The sequence below is a fragment of the Engystomops pustulosus genome, chromosome 10, assembly GCF_040894005.1.
Source record: "Engystomops pustulosus chromosome 10, aEngPut4.maternal, whole genome shotgun sequence".
Taxonomy (NCBI): Eukaryota; Metazoa; Chordata; class Amphibia; order Anura; family Leptodactylidae; genus Engystomops; species Engystomops pustulosus.
The window spans coordinates 60,414,066-60,441,830 of NC_092420.1; the positions used below are offsets into that span (position 1 = coordinate 60,414,066).

Consider the following 27,765-nt stretch of genomic DNA (forward strand, 5'->3'; position numbering starts at 1 on the left):
TACATTGTAACACAGTTTATTGACCAGTTCTCACATTAATACAGTATATTTTTCATAAAACAGGTCATAAAACATCACAAATATTTAAAAAATATAAGGCATATAAGGCTGAAAGGAAGGATATACAGCGCTGTACTATAGTGAAACCTCAATTATTTAGTATTTGGTAGCAGGATATAGATAGATTTCTTTCTCTTATGTAGATGTTGCCTTATATCAACCTTTGAGGAACATAGCCAAAATCAAAATGCCAGCCCAAAGAATCCAAGTTATATATGATAATAAATTAGATTTAGTTTTTTTCTTCACCACCCTTGTACTTAGTGGCTTTTCAATACGATCCCATTGAGTCATTATTGCTTCTCGAGCTCCATCCCATTTGCCTGAACCAGTCAGACGGAATTGATAAGAATTGCATGGTCCAAAAACAACCTTCCATGCTAACACAGGATCTGTCAGAAATAGTTTCCATATGTTCACTCTCACTCCTATATCCGTGGCCAGATCATCCATGTATGAGATGTAATTGGTGCGACGAAAATTATTTTCAGATGTTGCAAACCTTTAAAACAGTAATTAAGTGAATAAGATAATATTATTGTTATAACCATCATATTATAGTAGTTTAGAGAAATGAATTCTGTTCCTAATTTTGTACTTGGATTGACCAAGATAAACAATCTTCCAGGATATGTTCCTATCCTTATTCCGTACACAACTTGGAAACTAGCACATGGACATGGGCACATGTTCCTGTCACCCACCGATAGTTAGAACCACGTTTTAACTCACCATTTTTTTCTGCGCTGTTCATCCCTTTGCATTTCTTCTCTCATTCCTACAGGATCTGGAAGTTTATGTAATCCTTAAAATAGAAGTATATAATTGGTCACATGGGTCGACAGTGGTCCATAACAGTTCGACAATCTTCCTCCATGTATATAGTTTCAAATTTCCTTACCCTTGAAAAGTCTTGTTGCCCATCGAGACTGAAGTTCAGCGACCACCATAGTTGGCCCAATGGGTAGAATGAATGCAATGAATGCTAATGTGGGTTTTTCAATTCCTAGAGGGATTATTTTTTTATAAAAAGATCCTTTGCTTTCATCCTTTTTAATGATGGATTCATCTAGAAAAGGGAAACTGTATTCATAGCCCGTGGCCAGTATAACAATGTCAAGATTCTCCACAACGGAACCATCTTCAAAATGGACTGATGTCTCAGTGAACTTTTTTACTCGTTGCTTGATCATGATTGATCCTGACATAATACGGCTTGGAAGTTCCTCATTCACTAAAGGTTCTCTCCAAACCGTCCTAAGATGAAAAAGTAACTTCTAATACATAAACAAGGATATACAGCCAAACAGTAAAATGTACATTAAAGAAACTCATAGCATGCTTGAAATAATAGGTTTACACATTGGAATTTATGTGTATCCAGTAACCCTATTTTCCACATGCCACATCATAAGGGTTTTTTTTTTGCATCCAAAATATTTATGCTTTCTGCTCAACCCTTTAAGGACCCAGCTCTTTTGCATCTGAAAGGAAACCTACCATCTCGGAACTACCTATTAAGATAGATTCGATAGCAGGTTCAACTAATGAATGACATGGAAGCCCGTTTTAGGGCTAATCCTTGAGGGGCCTGTAAATCTTTTATCAGATAATATGCAAATATCTGAAAGAGGATACTGGGGCGTGGAGTAGCCAGAGCTGAATCTACATGTCACAGCTATTCCACGCCATACTAGCCTCTTTGGATCCTTCTACTATGAGATCTTCAGCACTCGTCCACGCGCTGAATAGACTATCTATTCAGAGCTAATCTGCGCATACTTGGCTTCAAAGCCGGAGCTATTAAGCATGCGCAGTAGCTTCAGCTTCGCAGCCGAGTACGGGCAGCCACTGGCTCTGCATAGACCTCACAGTTTGAGGAACCAAAGAGGTTACAAGGTCGTGGAGAAACAGTGCAGTGTAGCTCCAGCTCTGGCCACTCCATGCCGCAGTAGCCTCTTTCAGATATTTGCATATTAAATGATAAAAGATTTATAAAGTTACAGGCCGCTCAAGTATTAGCCATAAAAATGTCTCCCATGTCATTCATTAGTTGAACCTGCCACCGGATCTACCTTAATAGGTAGATCCGAGATGGTAGGTTTCCTTTAAGAACCAGGCCCGATTTTTCAAATCTGCCATGTGTCACTTTACGAATGCTTTGAACGCTTTAACTTCTCAAGATTATTTTCTGAATTTTTTTTCTTGACATGTTGTACTTCACCATAGTGCTATGTTTAGGTTGAAATGGTTTTTTTAATTGCTTTTTTGTTTGGTTGGATGCGCAAATATCCTAATTTTTGTTACTGTATTCACCACACAGGTTCAGTATTTTTTAATTTTATTTTATTATATGGGTTATTATGGACGCGGCGGTACCAAATATATATGCGGATTATCACACAGCTCTTTATGTGGAAAAATAAAAAAGTTATAGATTTTTGAAAGTGGTGAGTGAAAAATGGAAATAAAAAAACTAAAAAAGGACAAGTCGTTGAGGGGTTAATTTGTAAACTTGTAGCACTCATCTGATCGCTTGTTCAAACTAATACACTGCAATAGTGATGTATGGTATAGAGTAGTCAACCTATGCAGATGCATAGTGACAGGATCATTCGTTCAGCAGCTGAAGACAGACTATGCATCATTCATTGGACCCTGGGGCTGCCATGGAAACAGGCATGCAGGGGGTGGCGATCATAGTGGGGGCACCCTATAGATGTTGCGGTCATATTTGCCTGCATCGCCTGAAGCTGGAATTGTGACTATTGCGATCCGGGCTGTTGCATACAGCCAGCCCCTCACATGCTGTCATCGGTATCATTGTTACAGTTTTGTGCAGGGGAAAAATGGACTTCCAGGTCACTACCTGTCACCATGGACATGCATTTTGGAGCATAGTCAGCAAGAGATTCATTTATATTTTGTTTTATACACTGTATAGCATAGTTATCATTATATTTATGTTCAATGGGTCGGTACGATCACGGTGATATCCCTTTTATATAGCTTTTTTATGTTTGAATAATTATGCTGAATAAAAACGCATTTAGAGAAAAATCACTTGTTTTTGCATCCCCATCATCTAAGAGGTATAACATTTACATTCTTTGTTGATTGAGCTATATTATGACTTAATATAAATAGTATCCTTGAATGATTTGAACCTGAGCAGTTTTTCTAGTCCACAAAATTTTTTCTCATGATCATACAGCTCTTGATATAACTTTGCTTCACAGTCTCTTTTTATAAATGCAGACTCACCTGCTATCAAGATACACTGATGTATTATTCAGAATATTTTAAAACTGGAGTAAGAACATTGATTACTTTGAGAAATCTGAATGGTCTTAACAAAAGTAGATTGAATCTTTTTTTAAAGGTGTTATCCGACTATTTCTAAAACTATAGAGGTGAGCTGGGGCTGTTAAAAAATATAGACCTGTATGTACCTTCTCCGGCACTCCCGATCTCCTGCACCCTAATACATTTTTTTACAGCCTCCACCTCTGCTCTGACAACTTCCACACACCTTATTTGACAAGCGGAAGTGGAGCGCCAGAGAAGGTAAGTACAGGCGGTCCCCTACTTAAGGACACCCGACTTACAGACAACCCATAGTTACAGACAGACCCCTCTGACCTCTGGTGAAGCTCTCTGGATGTTACTATAGTCCCATATTGCAATGCTCAGCTGTAAGGTGTCTGTAATGAAGCTTTATTGATAATCCTTGGTCCCATTACAGCAAAAAATGTTTAAACTCCAATTGTCAATGTGGCCAAAAATTTTTTTTGTCTGGATCTACAATTATAAAATATACAGTTTCTACTTACATACAAATTCAACTTAAGAACAAACCTCCGGACCCTATCTTGTTCGTAACGTGGGGACTGCCTGTACAGGGTTTTTTTTAACAGCCATCCCTAGTCCACCTCAAAAGTTTTTAAGAAAGCTGGACAAACCATTTAATTTACTTATTTATTATATATCTTACACATATTATTATTATTATTATTAGTTTCCCAAATATTTCCGATTTGCGCCACATTGCCCCAGGATTTTGGCGCACGCAATCGGATTGTGGTGCATTGGCGCTGGCTTTCACGTGTCAGAAATCAGTGGGCGTGGCCGTAGGAAAACCCGGCGGATTCGGAAAAAATGCGGAACTTAAAAAAAAAAATTGTGTCGCAAGATCAGCACTTACATACACAGGAACGAAGAAGGTGAACTCCGGCGGACCTCGGCGCAGCAGCGACACCTAGTGGATATCGGGCGCACGACATTAGTGAATCCCGGCAAGCTCCGAATCAACGTCAGACAAAGTGCCACGGGATGGACCGGGTAAGTAAATGAGCCCCATTATATTTAACTTTATTTTACCCCTCCGGTTGTATGTTGTACAGGTCATGGTTAAATTGGTCATTCATGTATTTCTTCAGCATCCATCGAGACACAGCTGGTGGCATTATATTGTTGATCCAGTCAAAAGAACGACGCAGGAATCCCAAATCAAATGGAAGTCCTCCTTTTCCAAGCCGCTGAAAAACCCAAACTCCTGTTTTACAGCTTAGATACACCTGTATACAATAAATAATAGACAAAGTTAAATATAAATGTATAAACTAAGATACATGCTATGAGAAATAGTGCAATATCAAACTTTTCATTCCAATTGGCACCTGGCTTCTTATACCATGGGTGTACTAAGCTTACATGCACAATTTGTTAGAGGCTGTTACCTAACATTTGCCCAACATTTCATCTGTAACCTATACATAAGACTGGGCATCCCAGTATGGCAGTATATGGGGATTTTCCTTCTAATTCATTACAATGTGCTGATAGCACATGAATGGGTAATGAATGGGTTAAAATGAGACAGCCCCAGGTCTGCGGAAGACCCGAGGCTGTCATGCCGACCAATTGCCGCTCCCCAATGACGTCACGGGGAGCGACGATCCGCGGCATTGCCGGCAGCGATCAGTGGAGAAACACTGGCACTATGAAGCAAAGACCTACCGGCTATGGAGAGGGCTCGGCCCGTGAGCCCTCTCCATGCACCGGGACCCGGCTTGCGCCGTACTAGTATGGTGCAAGTCGGGAAAAATGGGGTGATCTGTGGGCAGTTTCTAATAAATAGAACTTTGAAAATCCTTATGAAGATGAATTGTCCTCAGCATTCACAGCCCAACACCGTGCAGAACGCTTGGCATTTGCCATAGAACACCAGGAATGGCAAATCCGTAACTGGCACCCTGTGCTCTTCACAGATGAAAGCAGGTTCACACTAAGCACACGTGACATAGATGACAGAGTCTGGAGATGCTGTGGAGAGCAATCTGTTACATGCTACATCCTTCAACACTGACCGGTTTGGCAGTGGGTCAATAATGATGTGGTATTTGAGTCACCACTCCAACCACTCTTAGTACCAATGCCCTCTTAAAATTCTTGCAAGTACTAAACGTGGATATGTTATGTGACTGGGTCCATACTCACAGATTAGTTATTTACAAAAAAGCTCCCTGGGGACCTCACTGAGACCCATTGGTCTAAAACTTAACTTTTAATATGTTCAAGCATTAAAAGGTCTTATTTGGATTGTTGAAACCTATTCGAAAACACACAATTAAAATTTCTACAAATCCATGGCGTAGAATATATATTTATTTATAAGCAAGTCCAGTTAGAGCGGAGTTGTCTATCGTGTTCGTTCAAAATAGGGGGGAACCACTAGGGGTCGCCAGTGGAATAGTTCTGGTTGGTCTATGTATTAAATCAGTAATGTTTTTTATTAGTTCTGCAACTTAGTTGCTATAACTGTATTCAATGATGTAACAGTGCGCTACCGTAGGCTGACTTCCAAGTCACTATTCACTGGTATGTAGATCCACTAGAGCTCTCCCTGTCTGTGAATATTTTTCTCCTCACTTTCTAACAGTTAATGGACATATGAACTAATCCCTACACACCATATCATTGCTGTCTAAAAGATGGATAATAGCCCCCCCGACATGTTTCGCCAAGATAATGGCGTCCTCAGGGGTGCCGGGGCTAAAAATTCTTAGTACACTACACCCAAGCCCCCTTAGTAATGAACAACAGCACTCTTGAGGAATAAATATGGCATAATTCCCCGCCAGTATAAATATTGTTGCCCCATGGCCTTATGATTGCAACCCCCCCTTAATTTTAATGTATCACATGACCCTGGAATAGATGTACAATAGCACCTTCTCCATTGCAGCCACCCCCCATCATGAATATAGCACAGCACATCTAGGAGACCATCTAGCAGCCCTGTGAGCCACCACTACCTTAGAAATGCAGTACAGGATTCATGTGACCAGTAGATAGAAAATAGGGCATGTACAGCAATATAATCATGCTGCCTGCATCCAAAAGGGTCAGACGGTAGGTTTTCTCCTTATGGAGAGATTGCCAATTAAGGCCACCTTAAAGGGAACCTGTCACCAGGAGACCCATTTTGAGCACTCCCGCAGTCCCCACAGAGCATAGTACATACACTGCCAAAGTGTTTTTGTATTAAAAATTGGTTTTACAGAAAAAAAGATATGTTATATTGTACCTTTCATTAGCATCTGCTGTGTGACTAGGCAGTTGCCAATTGGGAGGGGCTGGAAAGGAGCAGTTCCCCCCCACCCTTGGGAAACATGTGACCTTTAAATATATGAATAACTCCCCACACTTGGGATTGGCTGTAGAGGAGCAGGGGGCGTCGCTAAGCCCAGTGATGGGTGTTTTCATATATTTGAAAAGGTCACATGTAGTAGCTGTTCCCCAAGGGTTGGGGGAACTGCTTTTTTCCAGCCCCTCCCTTTTGGCAACTGCCTAGTCACACAGCAAATGCTAATGAAAGGTACAATATAACATATCTTTTTTTTCTGTAAAACCAATTTTTAATACAAAAACACTTGGCAGTGTATGTACTATGCTCTGTGGGGACTGGGGGAGTGCTAAAAATGGGTCTCCTGGTGACAGGTTCCCTTTAAAGCCATATATGCTCCACTAGGGAATTCTGGGATGTATGCAAGTATGTTTTGCAAAGTGTTAAATGGAAAACAATGCCCCCTTTTGCTACCTTGTAAGGCAGCCCCCTTAACACCAAGTATGACCTACAAGAAGTCTAAAAACATTATGTGGGATTAAGCCAATCCAGTATATCTATTCCAGAAGGAACAGACTCCCAACTGTAGACAGCACTATTTCGAGCTAGTTGGGTCTCCTCAGCACAGCATATTGAACTGGATTGGCTGTATGAGAGGCATGTGGAGACTTAAAGCCAACCGAAAGGAGCAGCCTGATCCCCTAATCAACAGTATGTGCATTGCCCCTAATATGGGGGATGAGGGTGGTGCACTAGGCGCACTCACCTACCTCTCATCGTGGGCTTGGTAACAGGGGGCAGGTAAGTAGACACCAAGACAGACTGGTCAATGTTAACATATACTGCCATACGCCAGTGTAGTAGTACATTTGGTGGGGGGTCTGAACAATCTCCAAGACAGACACACTTCATTAGCGCTTCATACTAAAGCCTTCTTAAGCTTCAATTTACAAGCTTATCTCATCCCTAACTGACCCTTCTGACATTCTCTTATCTCTAATAATGGTCACCAGAAGAAAAGCAAACAAAGCAGAGGAAGGTGGCTGACTTCTGTCCGAGCAGAACCTCACATAGAGACCTGACCCTAGCTACCTCGGGTTTCTGTTGGCTGTTGGCAGTAATTCACCTCCCTCTTCCTCCCCCATTAAGTTGCATATCACAGAATATCTGGCTGCTCTGATACCTCCCAGATAATACTCAGAAGCTCTGTCTACAGGCAGAAACAGGAAGGGCACGTTCCCACGATGCATTGCGTCACGTTTTTTGAAACCTTCATCCTTGATCACATGCTGAGGTGACGTTGCATTTTAGCACATGGAGTGGAAATGTAACCTTAGCATGGTCAAGGCTGAAGCCTTTGGAATGCATCAAAAACGCATTAAAAATGAGATGCAATGCATCGTGTGAACGCGCTCTAAGTCACATTGCATAGTTCAGCAATCCTTCCCCACGATGGCACCAGCCACATGTTAGACAGGCTTTTCACTGGACTCTCCCTCTGCTAGTCGGAAGAAGCAAAGACCCTGCTTATCTAACTCTGAAATCTCTCTAGCTGATCTTCCCTCTTTAGAAAGCTCTGCAGACCCCTTCTTTTCCATCCAAACAAGTAAGCAACCAGCAGTAGCATAACTAGTTGCGTAAGCAGTAAAACTGCAGCAAAACTTCTGTATTTACTTTCTGTAGATTGTGACGCCAAGCAATTTTCAGGACAAAGCTCAAGACATCCATGTCCCTCTTGGAAGGGAGTAGGGCAAGAAAGCAATAAAGTTCAGGGTGACCTTAATGCACTGCTACATCTGGACGAGGCAGGTCAGGCTGGCAGTTGAACAACTAGAGTTACATCTGTCCCAAGGGTTTGAAATGTGGCTACTGGACCATCAGCATCTCCTATGCCTTTTGTGTTGCCTGAGAGAGGGACTGACTTGTGTGACATTAACCTGGGAGTAGGAGCCCCTCTTTGGAGCTGAAAAAGGATCTTTGTGGGCTCTGGGCATAAGGGGTCACAGAGATGCCAGCAGGAGCTAGCCGGCTAGTACATACCGGGCGTGCACAGCGCACGGATGTCATGTTACTCTAGATTAAATATGCCTAATAATAGACCCCTGAGAAATCTCTGGCAATGAGGAAACGCGTAGGGTCCTAGGGTGAAGAGTTAGCCCCCAGCTGATGTTAGATAGCCGCGTTCTAATAAAAATTATTATTATTATTGTAAAAAACGTCTGTTTTTACAGTCCTGCAAAATCTTAATGCAAGAAAAAATAAAAGCTAAGTTTTATTTTTAATAAAATACCTCCAATTACAGTAAATATCTGTCCTGGAGCCTTTTGGAAGAACATCTGTGATTACTTCACTGACTCCTGCTGTTCTTAGGCAGATCAGTAGGCTCGTACATATGAAACATAATGGAGATACATTGGGCAAATTGACACACATAGCAACTAATCATTGCTGTGAATGACCAGGGGGGCCCCGATTTCTAATCATAAGTCTCTAGCATGCACATTCTGTTTTAATACAGTGGAGAAAAATATACCTGTGAGGCTTTTGTGCATAACTCAGTAGCGATATCAACTCCAGTGTTGCCCATTCCAATTATTAATACTTGTTTTCCATCAAATCCAATGGGCCTCTTGTATTCTCTGCAATGTAGGACTTTACCTTTAAATATGTCAATACCTTAAAAGAAACAAAGCAACAAGAAAAAAATGAATTTATAACATATACAGTAAATAGTCTCAAGGTATTTACAACATGTATAAATTAGATCACAGCTCCGATAGAGGTCTATGACATCTGGTCATAGAGCCTTACAGTATTTTGGGAAGAGTGTTCGGAGTAGTATCAGGTTAACACTGTCAGGGAACCAAGATGTAGGGACAATGGGGAGCATAAGATGTAATATAAGCAGTAATTTATTGTTAACAGCTCTGTCAAATCTTTCAATCATATCAGCATCCTGAGGACATCAATACAGTGGATTGTCATATCTACATGTACACTGCTGTACATTTTTAAAAGCATGAAGAATAAAGTTAACTGATTTTGCTGGAAGTGCTACGGATCATTTCTCTTTTGGACTATTTGTTTGGATAAAGCCAGAAACACGTGTGCACTCCGTTTGGAAAAGCCTTCACCACTTTCAGGACATGAGGGTACGTGTATTATATTTATACCTTTTCTCTGCTTTTAAGATTATTGTTGTAGCTTCCATCCAAGTTGTCCTGAAGAGGAAGATCAGAGCAAGAGCTCCAATGATAATCAAGCTTTGTCTACAATTTCTCCGTCAGTTCCAAGCAGCACTTTCCGCAAACTGTGAAAGGTTGAAAGGAGGCCTTGTTTGCCGAAATCTGTGCTGGATTTGTGGCCTGGGTGCCCACAGAGAGAGCTGTGAGTGCCACGTGCCATAGATTTGCCACCACTAGTCTAGGCTATTTTACACCCCCTGATCATTTAATCACCCAATTATGCTAATCCAAACTACAACCAGACTACGTGTTGGAATGATGTTCACCACATCTTTCCTGCACACAATATAAAAAATGATCTCAAATGACAGTTAAGCTTTATTGCAGATCAATAAAATACTATAAAGTAGCATGCCTCAAGCAATGTATGTTTTATTCCAGCAGGTAACATTGAGCAGGTAAAACATTGCCTTTCTGAACACTGGTGGAATTGAAGACACATTGCTTGAGGAGTGCCACTTTATCGTATTTTATTGATCTGGATCAACAGACGGTTCGGTCAAACGTTCAGAAAGCCTGCACCAGCTGTTTGCTGCTATGAAATATTTGTCTTTTTTTTTTTTACCTTTAATTCATGGGCCACACCACATGATAACATTAATTCAGATTAGACATCACTGTTAATTTAGACCCAAAAATGAAATACAAAGCCTAAATTAAACCACCTTATAACCTCAGATGTCATGTCAAGATATAACAACATCCTTGTTCCAAGATCCTTCTAGCTTATGACCAGATGCCAAAATCTCATTCTTAGTGCTCCTTCTATTTGGAATTCAGGTCCTTTGTAGCTCAAGTCATGATGCCTCACAGTTTACAGCATTACCAGGTAAATAAGTAGTGCAAACCATCACTTGGTAGAGTGATAGATGGGCAGTATGTCCTTTTAAGACTCCTGGTCTCCATGTTATAGGGGCCATGGTTTTGTAACTGGACTTTAGATCCAGGGTTTAGATGTTGCAGGGTTCCTGCCTTGATTGCTCCTCTCCATACTCCATGACCTGATATTTACCTGACCCTTTAGCTGCAGGTGTGGGTGTTCAGTTTGTTGAGGAGCAAATGTACAGAGGCAAGAGTTGCTGTGTGCTGTTGTTCAAAAGAGAAGACCGACTGCAGTTCCTGAGCAACACAGTGGGAGCAAAAGCCTGAAAAGCTGGGTGAGAGCCATTGCTGGAATGTTCCTTCTGTACTGCTACCCTGAAACTAAGGACATTATATGTTTGTTTTATGCTGAAGAACGCTTGTTGAGTTCCTGTTGGACTGTGTTAAATAAATCTTTGGACTTGTATTTGGACAAACAGACAACAAGTCTGTCTGAAGGGTCCCATTTCCCACATATGGTGTTTTGGATGCAAGCAGCTGTTGCTAGGGGCAACAGCAGACAGAATTGAAGTTTTAGAAGCTGAAATCTGTGAATGTCTTGGTCGAAAGTGGCTGTAGCACTGCAAAAAGGCATGGAGGAACTTATCAAACAGATGATGCATGCCAATCTCCAACAGCAGCAAGCTCTGGCACGTCAGCAGAAGGTTCATGCAGAGGCCTTACAAGCCCAGCAGCAGGCTTATGTTCAGCAGACTAACCGCCTTCTCATGGAGCAAATGGCTGCTTTAAGAAAAGCAGTGACTGTACCACAGGTTGTCGCCATAGTTGGTAAAACCTCATATGTAATTATAAAAAAATAATTACAAGCTTCCTTGCAGAAGATGACCACTGAGGATGATGTGGAGGCTTATCTTACTGTTTTTGAATGGATTGCGGACAGAAAAAACTTGCCAGTAGACCAGTGGTCTGAAGTGCTTGACAGGTGAGCCACAAAATGCTTATTATGACCTCACCTTGCAAGATTCAAAAGACTATAGCAGATTGAAGGCTGAAATACTTGCACTATTGGGGGTCAGTATGGCAGTCCAGGCCATTGAGTACAGCAATGGATTTTCTGCAAAGAGAAGCCACCAATGTCACAAATGTTTGACCTGTTACACCTGGTGTGGAAGTGGCTACAACCAGAGTCCTCTACACAAGATCAGATGGTGGAAAAGGTTGTGATTGATCGCTATGTCAATACTCTTCCTGTGCAAGCGCAGCGCTGGATTGCCCAAAGAGATCCCCAGAATGCAGACGACCTGATAAGCTTGGTGGTGATCACTGCTGAACATCTCATCCTTGAGGCAGACAAAGTAAAATTACCTCACTGGAACCAGAAAGTTCACCCTCTGCCTAGTAGGAGGTTATTGAATTCTGCAGGAGAGTGGAGACAATCTACAGAAAGCAAGAAACAGAAGGCAGTGGAAACAGCTTCTACAGCTCAGTCTTCCCAAATAATTTGTTGGAAGTGTCAAAACCTTTGACGCATTGCTGCTCATTGTCCTGTGATGGTAGATACCATGGAGTGTGATCTGGCTCAACAGTCCTCCTTGTTGGCACAACCTGTCTGCAGTGCTGAGCCGTACCAGGCTGGGGGGGTCACAGATGTGCCAGGTGACTGTCAATGACACCATGATGATTGCTCTTTTGGACTCTGGGAGCCTGGTGACACTTGTCCGCGGTAATCTGCCACAGGTACTGTGTGCCCCAGGAAAATGCCTGGGGGTAAAGTGTGTACATGGAGATGTCAAAGACTATCCGGTGGCTGAAGTGATTATTGCTACTGAATGTGGGTCTGTGTCACACCAAGTGGGTATTCTTAAAGACTTAATGCATGCAATCATTATCCGACGTGACTTTCCTCTGTTTTGGGAGCTGTGGGGTAAAACAGCCATGTCCAATGATAACCAGGTTACCACTGTTAATAATGTATTCCTTATGTGTGAGCTTCAAGGTAGTGAAAATCCGCTTGATGTTAATAGGAAAACCTCCAGAAAAATTTCCTCTGGAGGTGTTGGTCAGAGGATGAAGGGAATATCTCAGAGTCTGACTTAACCTTGACAGAACTTCAGGTGAATCGGGTAAATTTTGGAAATGCACAGTGGCAAGACCCAACACTAAAAATGATGTGACAGTTCTTAATTGTATTCCCCAAGAGCAAGCAAATAATGATGTGGTAGAACAGTTAGTTGTTCCGGGTCCATATAGAAAAGTGGTATTGGATCTGGCCCACACTCATGCCTTGGGGGGTCATTTAGCAACCGATAAGACAAGGGAGCGTATCCTTCAGAGGTTCTATTAACCCAGCTGCTATAGAGAAATTGAAAACTACTGTAAATCATGCTCCACTTACCAGATTAATGCCCCTGTGTCTCATTTCAAAAGCCCTTTGGTACCCCTTCCTGTAATTGAGGTTCCGTTTGAGCGCATAGCTAGTTGGTCCCTTAGTTAGGTCTGCTAGGGGGCACCAATACATTTTAGTGGTTTTGGATTATGCCGCCAGATATCCTGAAGCAATTCCTTTGAGAAACACATCAGCTAAATGTATTGCTCGTGAGCTATTCCATATGTGTACCAGAGTGGGTCTTCCCAAAGACATCCTGACATGACTGAACAGGGTACACCTTTCATGTCGATGGTGATGAAAGAATTATGTAAGATACTTAAGATTAAACAGCTAAGAACTTTGGTATATCATCCACAGACTGATGGACTGGTAGAACATTTTAATAAAACTTTGAAATTAATGTTAAAAAAAGTAGTGGAGAAAGATGGTAAAGATTGGGATTGTTTGTTACCCTATTTGTTGTTCTCCATTAGGGAGGTCCCTCAAGCCTCTACAGGATTCTCCCAATTTGAATTGCTGTATGGTAGGCACCCCCGAGGTCTTCTTGACATAGCTAAGGAGACGTGGGAATCTGAAAACACCCCGTATATGAGTGTTATTGATCATGTGACACAAATGCAGGAAAGGATTTCCAAGGTGATGCCAATAGTGAGAGAGCACATACAGAGGGCCCAAGAAGCACAATGCAGGAAATACAATCGGTCTGCTAGAATAAAAGAATTTGTCCCAGGTGACTGTGTCCCAATACTGGTACCCACTGTTCAGAACAAGTTTTTGGCTTAGTGGCAGGGACCTTTTGAGATTCTTGAAAAAGTTTCAAATGTCTCTTATAAGGTGCCAGGAAACCAGTACAACTATATCATGTCAACCTTATTAAGCCATGGAAGGAAAGGGAGTCACTGGTAGCAATGAGTGCTTCCTTAGTTACGGAATTAGAGTATAGTAATCTGACAGATGCCTCATTAGGGGCTGTTATGTCTCAGGAGGTTAATGGAGAAGAGCACCCTGTTATGTACTTGAGTAATAAACTGAACTCATGTTAAAAGAATTATTCTATTGTAGAACGACGGTGCCTGGCAATAAAATGGGCACTAGACTCTCTGAGGTACTACCTGCTTGTCAGGAAGTTCAAGCTTGTCTTAGATCATTCTCTTTTAAAGTGAATGAGCCAAAATAAGGGAAGTAATGCAAGGGTGACACATTGGTTCCTGGGATTACAGGAACAGCACAGGCCAGGCAAATTACATGTCAATGCAGATGCCCTGTCAAGAAGTTACTGCTTGGTAACTGAAGGTGCCCCACGGCTTTAGGCAGAAGGGAGGGGGGGGGGGGTATATGTAAACCATCACTTGGTAGAGTGATACATGGGCAAGGTTCCTGGTCTCAATGTTTTAGGGGCCATGATTTTTTTAACTGGACTTTAGATCCAGGGTTTAGATGTTGCAGGGTTCCTGCCTAGGGCTCCTCTCCATACTCCGTTACCTGTGTTATATACCTGACCCTTTAGCTGCAGGTGTGGGGGTTCAGATTGTTGAGGAGCAAATGGACAGAGGCAAGAGTTGCTGGGTGAGAGTGATTGTTGGACTATTCCTTTTGTACTGCTACCCTGAAACTAAGGGCATTATATTTTTGTTCCTGTTGGACTGTGTTAAATACATCTTTGGACTTTTATTTGGACAAACCTCCCTGGATGTGAATTTGTGCCAGACAACAAGTTTGTCTGAAGGGTCCCATTTCCCACAGTAGATGGACTATGGTTACACACTGTTACAGGTAATAAACTAATTATAGTGTATAAAATTATACACACAGTTGTCCCTGTGCAATTATACTGTATGATATCTCCATAAACTACTTCTTACATAAAAGCATTGGTTTCCTTTACAATAGCCCATGTGTTGTAATATGGCACATTTAGCTGGAGATATATGAAGAGGAACTTGAAGGTGTTGTACGTGTCTGTAATTTAGAAGGACTGTGTTCAAGCATTTGGTGAAATGTGTAATAATGGGACTGGTGTACACATATCATTGGGAGTTAAATCTAAATATTCAGAGGTTTCCTGCACTAGATAGAAAACTCATCCTTTAGCATACCTAACCAAAAGGTTTCAACTTTAACAAGAAGAAAAGATGACATAACAGCAAATATTTTACCTGGAAGGTTTTCCAAGTGCATTGCAGGTTTTGCATGCTGTCCAGTGCAAACCATAACTGCATCAAAGATGTCTGCTTTCTTTACTCCATTACTTTCCGTAGTTACCAGCCACTGTCCATTAACTGGGAAGTCAGTATGTTTCTCCAATCGGCAAACACTTGTCTAAGCCAAAGACACGGATGAAAAGGTATTTTTATCTTTGTAACAATGTCTTCTCAATATAGGACGACTGACATGGTTTCATAGTATCATAGTTTATACGGTTGAAAAAAGACACTTGTCCATCAAATTCAACCAATGAAGGGATTGGCTTTGAAATATTTTTGTTCACATCCTTTCGTTTTTGCCATAATAAAACCAATTTTTTTCTGATTTTTACATTTTATTTCTGCCTAAAGTTTCTACTTCCCCATAAATCGACCCCAACTTAACAACTTAATGTTCTTCATACTCTTCATATTGACTCCTGTTCATGACAAAAGCTGTGTAAACAAAAGGAACAGTACATTCTCTGCCATGTTCTGTTTCTTGTATTTTAAGACTACTATTCTTGACCAATTTTTGTATTGAAAAATCAGAATGGTGAAAGGAAGTAATAAAACATGACATTTAAAAAAGATATAGACATAAAGTGATATTAAATCAATTCATAAAAAACACATATACCCTTACAATATGGTACAATATGACTCAGTGCACCATATTCACACTGCTATCACAACATGGTGCAAAAGACCCAACTTGATGTAAACAACAGTGCATGGTTTAGTCTTAACAGTCATAGATGGGAGGGAACAGAACAAGAAGTCCAGAGGGAGAAGTCAGAGATACGTCAGGTCAGTAGACAGCACCACCCCTAACAATAGATGAGCCCTGCTTAGCCCACATACAATCACATGCCCTGACATGGGCAGTCATAAAAGCTCATCATAGTGCAACTGGGAGGCCCTATTATCTCAAATTTCTTTGTTAGGATCGAAACACTGGCCTCACATGTACATTTCACTTTTACATTTCTACCTGGAATGCTAGGGTTTTCTACAACTATCTCCAACTACATTTTTAATGATAACCAATGAACAATTTGAAATTTTTTTTCATGTGTGATCTGTGCAGTTTTACTACTTAAATGCAAGTTATTGTAATTTATTTATATAAAGATACACGTACCATATATGCTCGTGTATAAGCTGAGGTTTTCAGCACAAAAAATGTGCTGAGAAATCTCTCCTCGGCTTATACACGAGTCAATGAAAAAAATAAACTTACATACTCACCTTCCAGCATCCCCATTGCTCGTCCCCGCTCCCCGATGCTTGTCACAGATCCTCTTCTGTATTCTCTCCGCTGTAACAGCCGGCAGAGTCAGCTATGTATACTACAGGGGCTGGCAGGCTATATATTACAGGGGGCTGGCAGACTCTCGGCTTATACTCGAGTCATCAGGTTTTCCCAATTTTTGGTGGTAAAATTAGGGGCCTTAGCTTATACTTGTGTCGGCTCATACTCGGTATACTCCACTCATATACGGTAAGTTTTAAACAAAGTTTAAATACAAACACACACAAATTTTAGGTTTTTACTTAAAATTGTAAAAGTCCCAAAAATGTGCCATGTAACCCTAAATGAATTAAGCATAAAGTACCTTGTGGCCTGGGGAGGTATGAAATGAAAAAAAAAAGGCTTATTCACTGGCTTCAGTGTAACACGTACACTGCTATTGACATACTGTTTTCGATCTGCCCTTGTGGGGCCCTCACAATTTACATTCCAGACTGCAAAATAAGCAAACTGGACCACACCAGGATAGGTGGCTTTCTTTTTATTTGTAACCAGTCCTCTGGCCGCCAGTGGGTTCTCTGGTTAGCTAAGAAAACCTGTTTCATTAATAATCCTAAATTCCACACATTGTTTAGCCTAGTGTTAGCATCAAAAATATATGTCTTACCTTCAATTTGATGTATTTCACTAGTTTGAAATAATTTGCGTAGAGTCTGATGTATTCAACGTATTTGTGATTTGGCAAGAAGTTCGGAAAATCCTCTGGCATTGGAAAATCACTATGACACATGATTTCTTTGGAAGAATTGGTAACCAAAGATTTGTAGATGCTGGCCCTTCCATCTTCTACTTCATCCTAAAACAGTTTATGTTTACTAAATGTAGTTGCCTATTTACAGATATTCTCATTTAAAGGAAACCTACCACCACAGATCTACATATTAAGGTAGATCCAGTGGCAGGTTCCTCTTATGTAAAGTTGTATAGCCTTTTTTAGAGCTAATTTTTTGGTGGCCCGTAAGTCATGCAAATTTAACTTTGCACAATATTCAAATTTTCTAAAGAGGCTACTGGGGTGTGGAGTAGCCGTAGCTGAGGCTTAACGATGCAGTTACTCCACGCCCCAGTGGCCTCTTGTCTTCTGCCTACCCTGACATCTACAGCGCGCAGCTCCTGGTAGCTGTGTGCAATCCTCTGAAAAGCTGGGTTCTGAGCATGCGCAGAAGCTCCGGCTTCAGAGCTGAGAATGCGCAGCCAGCAGGCTTTGCTCTGCACATGTGCAGAACTCAGCTTCTCAGATGAGTGCGTTCAGCTACCAGGAGCTGCACGTTGAAGATGTCAGGGTAGGCGGAACACAAGAGGCTACTGGGACGTGGAGTAGCCATGCCGTGTATCCTCAGCTCCGGCTACTCGACGCCCCAGTAGCCTCTTTAGAAAATTTGAATATTTATGCAAATTTTAATTTACAAAACTTTGGGGCCACCTAAAAAATTAACCCTAAAAAGGGCTATACAACTGTAGGTTAGAGCAACCTGACACCGGATCTACCTTAACATGTAGATCCATGGTTGTAGGTTTCCTTTAAATGGCTTGTCCCATGATAAAATATTACATCAATCGACCTTTTTTTGTATATAAAAAACATTTATTGTTCAGAAAATGTTGCTAGGTCTTGATTCCTCTCTCCACTTTAGTTCCCCCTAAATCCATATCATCTACATCAGAGTTGATACAGACAAATAGATTTATTCCCCCATGAGTACACAGCAGAAGATTCATCTTCTGAACCTTGGGTAAGAAAAGCTCTTTTACTTAAACTGTAGTAAAACACCTGTCTTTAGGAATTATATACTTTAAAAGAAACCTGTTATCCCCTTACCCCCCCCCCCAAGCCCACCAACAGTACCTTGTGATGTATAGTGCATGTCCCCCAGAGGTCCCTATTGAATACTCCTATGTGCCAGCTCTTCTGAAAAAATCATCTTTTATGCTCGTGTAAAACCCAGTCAAGGAGGTAGGGATGCTCGTTCCCTCAGCCCCACCTCACGACCGCTGTATGCTCAGCCCACTATAAGCATGATGCATGGCAGTCCTGTCTCCTAAAACCCCTGTCATTCTCCTTCAATGCTGAATTACGTAGCAGAAATATGCAACAAGGACCTCCGACGGATGTGCATTATAAATCACAAAGTACTGTTGGTGGGCTTAGGGGGAATTAAGAGATGAAAGGCCATTGTTGGTAGCACTTTAGTGACCAGTTTCTTTCTTCTGATGGTGAGAGAATTTCTATACTAATTCCATGGAGCATCTCATGTTAGACTAGTTCCAAATGCTACTGTACATTCTATTCCCAGCAATGCACAAAATCACTTTGATCCCATATACCACAACTTGACAGATTGCCTATCTTTCCTTGCTTGATTCACCTGAACACAAGGTGGCATCATAGCAAGCAATTGTAAAGAGGCTGTTCGGGGTTAAAAAAATGGATGGGAGGGCTTAAAAAATAAAACTTATACTCACCTCCTCTGGCACTCCCATTCTCCCGCAGTGCTGCCTGCCACTGGAGGTTCTCTGTTTGTAAACAAAAGCTGATGTTGTCGTCTCAATGAATGCCAAATGCCCATTATAACAGAATGGTGCTACTGGCCTTTGTAAATGGAGAACCCTCCAGTAACAGACGACACCACAACAGAACGAGAGCGCTATAGAAAGTGTATCCAAGTAGCTATATTATTTTTTAAGCCTGCCTAGCGGCCCAGCTATATGTAATTTTTTTAAATCTCTGGACAACCATTTAAACCTCCGGAAGCTTTTTAATTGGTTTTATTCAAAAACCTGTTGGGGTCTGACCAGCAGAATAGTCGATAGTAAGTCCTTATGAGCTTATCTACGACTTCCAAGGCATGCTGTCCTATAAGCTTTCTTTGAGAGCAGTGGGGGATAAATAACATTTATGTTAAAACCCCAATAATTATGGGACAATAAATTTTCTATAATTAGCATATGAAGAGCTTGTATAGACTCACTGTGAATCTCCAGAGGCCTCCAATATCATCACTTCTCTCAAAGCAGGTTGGCTCAAGACCTTCCTCTAGACAAGCTTTAATAGCTCCTAAACCACTAATCCCAGCTCCAATGATAGCCACTGTTTTAACCATGGTTTTATCTGAAACATAAAGAAAATATATTGAAAATCAGTAGGATAATTGGTTTTCCATTTCTTTTAATATGCAATTCAAATTAGACATCCAAATTAGTATAAATAATTCTCTTTGGGCTGTTTGAACAGCATTGCCCCCCAAGAGCTGCATCTGCCATGAGACAAGATGAGCATCTCGCCTCAGGCAAAAGATGACAGAGCTCTGAGGGGAGTGGCAGAATGTTGGATAATAATGTGGGTGGTTCAGACAACCATGGTCAACCAAATTGTGGACCAGCAAAGTCACAGTTGTCATTGATTCAGAATGGTTAAACACAGAACTTTCTGTCCACGCTACTCAGTAGCTCTGTAGGATACAAGCAGTGTTTGATGATGTCACACTGCCTGCGTCCCTGCTTGCAACCCAGCAGAAGAACCGGCAGAAGAGGAGAGCAGCTGAGTTCTGGGAGTGTGACTAGAAGTAAATAACTGCTTTATTATTTTATCACTGGCCACAAACTTATAGATAACTGGAGGGGCTGTATATTATATAATTTGGGAGGCTGGATACCAATATTGGAGGGGAGCTATATATAGGGGGTTATATATAATTTTACCAGGAGAAAGAATATAAAAGGGGTCAGGATTTTAATTAAATTTTTGGGGAAGGGGTATGCTGTATATGGGATATTGTGTATTATTAAACTGGTGGGAATGCTTTATAGAGGGGTCTATTAATAATTATACTAGGATGGAGATGTTTTTGTAACTAGGTGGCTGTATATAATTTATATAGGGACAGTATATTATTAAACTTTGGGCATCTATATATAGGGACCCGATCTTATTAAACTATAGTAGCTGCAATTAAATTAATTGGACGAGGGTATATATAGATGGCTGTTTATTGAGGAAATGAGGAAATTAGAGACTGCTTTATATATAAAATAGAAGGAGCCAGTATACAAATTAGGATTATGTTATACATAAATAATAACAGATTAATTAGGGGACACAGTATATTATTGAGGCTGCCCCCACGTCATGTGTTTGCATTGTGTTTTGAAATGCATCTAAAGCGCATGAGCAAAACCCATCACCAAACACACATTTGTGTAGCATGTCATCACATCTAAATGCATCACTGCACATAGCTGCAGCAGAGGAGGAAGAGGAGAGCTGCTGTGGGGCGGTGACAGGTGAATATGTGGTGTTTATTTTTTTTATATTCATTTGAAACAAGGAAAGGAGGAAAAGCGGGGTTAGGAGGCCCACAATATGAGTGGAGAGCACAAGATGAGGGGAAGATGATAAGGCCACACTATGAGGGGGATATAAGAGGTCACAAGATGAAGGGAAGATGAAAGGAGCATGAGAGGGAGATGAGAGGCCACCATATCAGAGGGCCACATTATATGGGGAAAATGATGATGCCACAATATGAGGGTGAGATGAGGGGCCACAACATGAGGGGAAGATGAGATGCCACAATGTGAGAGGGAGATGACAGAGGCCACAATATAACGGAGAGCTGAGACACTACAATATAAGAGGGAGATGAGGTGTCACAACAAAAAGGTGGGAAATGAAATGGTCACAATAGGAGCTGACAGAGGGCTAAACTTGGCTTCAGAAAATACCGGTAATATTTCCATGTAGTAATATGTAGGCCCACAAAATCAATTTCACTGGAGGGTCTTAAGCCCAGTATCTAGAGAATGCATCAGACACCAGGAGACAGGCCAGTACACCAGGAGACATGGAGTTGGCCGTAGGAGGGCAAAAACCTGACAGCAGGACTGCTACCTCCCCCTTTGGACAGACCACTATGCTGCTCTGTCAGTAATGATGTGGGGAGGAATTTCTTTGGAGGGCTGCCTCGGCCTTGTGTGGCTTTAGTGTGCCAGTAGTTCCTGCATTATGCTATAGACTTGCCTGCCTATTCCCCAAATCTGAATCCAATCAAGCACTTCTGGGACATTGGGACACATTTATTTACTCAGTCCCTCAGAGTTCCCGAAAGTGCATTGTCCGACGACAATGCACTGTGCCGCGATTCACTGGGATCATGCGCCCGATATCCTGCATCTGTCGCTTCCCCGCTCAGGTCCGCCGGAATTCACCATCTTCTTTCCGGTGTATGCATTGGTTGCGACACAATTTTAATCTTAAATCCCACGCTCAGTCAAAATCACTATCACTAATGCCACATAGTACCACAGACTGTCCAGGAGTTCACTATTGCATTTGTCAAGCTTTGGGAAAAGATCCCTCAGGATAACTTCTGCCGCCTCATCAGGAACATGCCCAGGTTTCCTAGGGAGATCATGCAGGCATTTGGAGGCCAGACACACTTCTGTGCCTCAATTTTTTTTAGACATTTGCAATGAAGTTGGATCAGTGTGGAATTTTTATTTCCCGTTTGAATTTTAGTATCAATTCAAATACAGACCTCAATGGGATATTAATTCAGATTTTCTTTGATGTAATGAATAAAGAACTGCACTGGGAACATCTGATTCATTGAGTTCTAGGATGTTGTATTTTAATGTTTATACACAATAAACCTTTATAATACTTTAAACAGTAAATATTGCTGCACTATGTTTTCTATCCTCAAATTTATCAGTAAAAGGAGTTTATTACTAATTCTTTTGAACTCATCAAAACTAGATGAACGGTATCACTTTGTCTGATCTGTGTAGATTAGTTTATGTGCAGTATATGATTATGACTTATTTTTGCCACATATAAAAGCTGCAAGACTATTTTTGGTGGAACATTTTAAACAAATATTTTTTACTATGAGAACTGTCACTCTGTGGAATAGCCTGCCTCAGGCGCTGGTCACAGCAGGGACAGCAGAGAGCTTTAAGAAGGGTCTAGATGCCTTTTTACACCTAAATAACATTGCTGGTTATGTTATATAGAATTGTTTCCCCTAAATCCCTTCCTCATCCAATCCCTTCCCTTCCTTGGTTGAACTTGATGGACAAGTGTCTTTTTTCAACCGTATAAACTATGAAACTATGAAATATGTTGGTTTCAGTTTTGACTTTCACATAACTTAGAGCTTACTTATTACTGTAAACATTGTTGGTATTATAATTAATCTAGAACTAGAGAATGACAATTGCTTTGTGTTACTCAGAACAGTATTTGCACTGATTTAATCTCTTAAACCTTTAATTTTGTTGTTGCTTAAATTAAAAAAGGCTGCACCTACACATAAAAATGTGGCTTGGTGCCACACAGCTACCTGGTTATATAAGGAGACAGAACAGAAAGATAATTCATGTTATGCATTTGAATATGTTTACCTTGATCACAGAAATGTGAATATTATAGAGCTTTGGTATGTTTAATATATTAAAAATATTCTTCTCATTCACAAATATCATAGTATCATAGTTTATACGGTTGAAGACACATGTCCATCATGTTCAACCAAGGAAGAGAAGGGATTGGATGAGGGAGGGATTTAGGGGAAACAATTCTATATAACATTAACTTTTTTTTGTATTTTTGTATTTTTTGCAAGACCAGCTGACGATTTCTTTCATACCAGTTAGGGAACTTTATGCCCTTTTTTATCACATTGATAACACATTGATAAAATATTATAATAATATAATATATCTTATATTATAATATATATATATATATATATATATATATATATATATATATATATATATACATATATACTCAAAAGTCCCGTAGTTCCTATATTAAAATACTAAGGTAATCAGGCTTGATCAGGATTGGGGAAAGTAAGGCAAGACCCAGTATAGGGTTGACACTTGCATACCTAGGATCCTTCACCAAGCCTCATCGGTCCCCTTACCCAATTGTAACATGGAGGAGTTTCATTTCATAGTTCTAACCAAAGCGTCTTAGGAACACCAATCACTATTATTACAGCTGGAGCCTGACTATCAGTAAATAGCATTGTAGCCATATATAACCATATTTAAAGTTACAGTATATAAAGAAATAGATGAGCATTGATATACTGCAGGGATGGTATAGATCATAGTGATCTATAATGAAAAGAATCTCTACTTTCCCTTCTAAGCAGCATGGCTGATACTTTAATCCCTTGACTCACCATTGCATTCCTCAAGATCATGTTGTGGTTATAATTGTATAAAGAGGGCTTAATGCAGCAAACACCCACCCCTAACATCTGCAAAAACCACCAGGGGCATTTTAATGATGATGGCACATGGTCGCCTTTATATCAGGTTGGATCACCCACCCTTATGGCATCATCTGAGGGGAGACGATCTGTTGCTGTGACAGCAAATCATAATATCATAGTATTGATGTACAGTATATGTTTGGATCAATCCGACCCTCTAGGGCTCAAGCACTCTATGTGGTATAAAAATATAGAAGAAAAATTAAAAAGAAAAAGAGATTAATAAAAAACAAAGTTCCAATATCCACCCTTTCCTTATTACCGATATCTAAATAAATTAAGGGATGAAATCATAAACATGTTAGGTATGGTCATGTCCCAAAATGTCCGAATTATCAAAACATAAAAACGGTTATTCCCAGTAGTAAACCCCCATAACAGAAAATAGCTCCAAAGTTTCCAAATCTGCACTTTTTGCCATTTTGGAAATCTACCATCAATATCAGGCATGGATAAACTAAGGACAATTACTCATAGATCTAGGCACTGTGACTGTGGTAATCTTCTTATATTTTCTCCTTCCCTTCAAAATCCAATTTTAAAATAATGGTAATGAGCCTCAAGTTCTCCTAGGGGTTTTACCAGATCCCATCTGAGCTGCAGGTTCAAAGGCTGTTACACTGCCTCACCCTTCCCCATTGCTCCCTTAGCACTTCTCCATCCCTCTCCGTGATGTAATCTCACTGAAGAAGGACAGGCTTCAGCACACATTAGGAGGGGGAGGTACTCTGGGAAGTACACTGTAACAGCTTGTGAATCTTTGACATGGATAAGCTAACATAGCATAATTAGAATAATTTTAAAAGTTGATTCTAGAAGGAAGGAGGCCATGGATAACACACATAAGAAGAATACCACAGTTACTGTGCCTGGATTTATGATTAAGTGCCCCTGGTTTAACAATTGGATTGAAAACTGGCTGAAGGATCGTATCCAGAGAGTTGTGGTCAATGATTCCTACTCGGAATGGTCACCAGTTATGAGTGGAGTACCCCAGGGTTCTGTGCTTGGCCCACTACTATTTAATATATTTATTAATGATATAGAGGTAGGAATTAATAGCACTGTGTCGATTTTTGCAGATGACACCAAACTGTGTAGTGTAATACAGTCTATGGAGGATGTTCATAGGCTGCAGGGGGACTTGGACAAACTGAATGTTTGGTCATCCACTTGGCAAATGAGGTTTAATGTGGATGAATGTAAGGTTATGCACCTGGGGGGCAATAATCCAAAGGCAAAATATGTCCTTGGGGGAGTAAATCTGGGAGAGTCCCTTGTTGAGAAGGACCTGGGGGTACTAGTAGATCATAAATTGAATAACAGCATGCAATGTCAATCAGATGCCTGTAAAGCTAGTAGGATCTTGTCATGTATCAAAAGTGGTATGGACTCTCGTGATAGGGATGAAATATTACCACTATACAAGGCACTGGTTCGGCCTCACCTGGAATATACCGTCCACTTCAGGCCACCAGTCCATAAAAAGGATTCCCTGGAGCTGGAGAGGGTTCAACGTAGAGCCACAAAAATGATAAGGGGTATGGAGGGTCTCAGTTATGAGGAAAGATTAAAACAATTAGATTTATTTAGTCTGGAAAAGAGACAACTACGAGGGGACATGATTAATTTAAATAAATATATGACTGGTCCATACAAAAAATATGGTGGTAAGTTGTTTCAGATTAAATCAAATCAAAAGACGAGGGGGCACTGTCTCCGTTTGGAGAAATCAAGGTTTTTTACTATGAGAACTGTCAATCTGTGGAATAGCCTGCCTCAGGCGCTGGTCACAGCAGGGACAGCGGAGAGCTTCAAGAAGGGTCTAGATGCCTTTTTACACCTAAATAACATTGATTGTTATGCTATATAGAATTGTTTCCCCTAAATCCCTTCCTCATCCAATACCTTCCCTTCCTTGGTTGAACTTGATGGACAAGTGTCTTTTTTCAACCATATAAGCTATGAAACTATGAAAAAATGGATTTTGATGGTAGATTTCATTTAATGTGTTCCCTGCTGGCCTTATATACAGATAACAAATAACTATTGTCTAAAGGTTACAACTTATATATATATATATATATATTCATTAAAATATATTACTAAGTATATTATATTTATCTCTCCTGTTTTCCTTTACATCCTTGCCTCACTGTGCTTATTATTACTTCATCTCCATAATTTAGCAGCCAGTACACAAAGGAGAGAATTGTGGAAATTGTAAACATTGTGTAACAAAAAACATTAATTGGATATTGCCATTATAACCTTAAACTGAGAAATACAGTACAGACCAAAAATCTCATCATGAATATTACACCAGGTTGCTCGATGTTGCTAAAATGCCTTCTTTGCATAGAGAATACTCTTGATTGAGTCATGTGAATTAAGATTAAGTTGAGAAATCAACAACTATATTTTATAACGTGAGATTGAGCAAATCAGCAGTCATACTTACTGTGTATTAGTAATTGGATACAAGCTTAATAGAAAAAAAACTATTGTAAGATTAAGAATCACACCTAATATCAAATAAACACTTGCATGATAATATAATACAATGTATCCAATCCTAGAGTAACTAATTAGACATGATGGATGAGTACTGATTGCTACTGGCAATACAAAACAAAATGATATATATCTAAAACACAATTTTTACACTACACATACTTACATGTAAGCACAATAACGTGTAGTGTTCCTACAGTAAGAAGTTCTTCCTTCTTCTGTTTATTCCTAATGGTTTAAATCAAGTTAACCAAGTTACACAACAAGGTTGCTCCTGAATGAGTTAAGGAATCACGAGAATAGTATGAACATCATCCCGATTTTTTTTATTGGCAAGTAAGTCACTTTTAGTTAACATTAAGGGCGTAACAAGAAAGTGCTAAAGCCCATGACAAATTCTGCAACATGTCCTCCTGCCAAGTTGTAGCTAGCTCTATGTGGAAAGAGAACACGCCTTCTGAAGACACTTTCACTACAATCTGATAATCAGGCATGCTGCAACAATGATGTCATTCAAACTTTATTGAACCAAGGCGAAGCAGACGGCCAGGTGAAGAAGGGCCTATACTCTTTTGTAGCATGGGTGTCAGTGTCAGAGACATGGTATGCTCAGCCCCTTCATGGTCTCATATAGTAGACCTTTATGAAGGTTGTGGTGAGGCCGCAAATCAAGTCCAGATCACAGACCTCAGTACGTGTGCATATAAGTAGTCATGTAAGTAGGAAATGCAGGAAGGGGAAGGGGAATGTGATACATTAATAATCAACCCCACAATTTTGAACTAGAACCTAACTTTACCATTTGTAAATACAAATTCATACGAATTTTGAGACAAAATTCGGTTGGGCACCCAGACTTCGGGTTGATCTTCGACCCGAACATGAACCCCATTGAAGTTAATGAAGATCCAAATTTTAAAACTCAAAAATGGATGTAAAATTGGGTTAGTAAAGGGCTAGAGGGCTGCAAAATGGTGGAGATAACATAGTAGTTGCCCTATAAATTATAACTTTAAAAAGTTAATAAATAAACAAAGAAAAAAAACAATTTTAACAAATTTTTAAAAATGTCGCAACAATAACCTCACCTTAAAAATCTATCTGACAACCAGGATCTGGTTATTAAGAGTGCTGACAAAGGGGGCGGGGAATAGTGCTTCTAGATAGGGCTGATTATGTGGCAGAGGCCAATAGACTTTTGTCAGACCCGTTATTCTATCACAAACTAGATGCTAATCCAACAAGACAATTCAAAGAATCTTTATACAAATTTCTAGATAAGGGCCATAAAGAAGGCGTATTGAATGAGAAAGAGTTATTATA

General features: G+C 40.3%; 1 protein-coding gene across 3 annotated transcripts; it reads right to left on the reverse strand.

Annotated features, from left to right (window-relative positions):
* Positions 1 to 26,868, reverse strand: LOC140103869 (dimethylaniline monooxygenase [N-oxide-forming] 2-like). 3 transcript variants are annotated; one of them, XM_072127159.1, is made up of 10 exons: positions 26,609 to 26,868; positions 26,390 to 26,413; positions 19,612 to 19,751; positions 17,250 to 17,438; positions 15,301 to 15,463; positions 9,222 to 9,364; positions 4,441 to 4,637; positions 962 to 1,317; positions 793 to 865; positions 1 to 562 (listed from the first exon to the last, which is right to left on the reverse strand). In XM_072127159.1, the coding sequence occupies exons 3-10, from the start codon at positions 19,741 to 19,743 to the stop codon at positions 217 to 219; spliced, it is 1,599 nt and encodes a 532-aa protein (XP_071983260.1). In that variant the 5' UTR covers positions 19,744 to 19,751; positions 26,390 to 26,413; positions 26,609 to 26,868; the 3' UTR covers positions 1 to 216. The 3 variants fall into 3 exon arrangements, with proteins under 3 accessions (XP_071983260.1, XP_071983259.1, XP_071983261.1); XM_072127158.1 differs by lacking the exon at positions 26,390 to 26,413; XM_072127160.1 differs by lacking the exons at positions 17,250 to 17,438; positions 26,390 to 26,413.
* Between the last annotated feature and the right edge of the window lie 897 nt (positions 26,869 to 27,765).

What these genes read in the sequence shown, in the direction of transcription:
- LOC140103869 (XM_072127158.1), bottom strand. Translation starts at nt 19,743, where the DNA reads ATGGTTAAAACAGTGGCTATCATTGGAGCTGGGATTAGTGGTTTAGGA. An exon ending in GAGGCCTCTGGAGATTCACA is followed by an intron (nt 17,439 to 19,611) that starts GTGAGTCTATAC and finishes AAACTGTTTTAG; the next exon opens with GATGAAGTAGAAGATGGAAG. An exon ending in GGCAACAAGACTTTTCAAGG is followed by an intron (nt 866 to 961) that starts GTAAGGAAATTT and finishes TTCTATTTTAAG; the next exon opens with GATTACATAAACTTCCAGAT.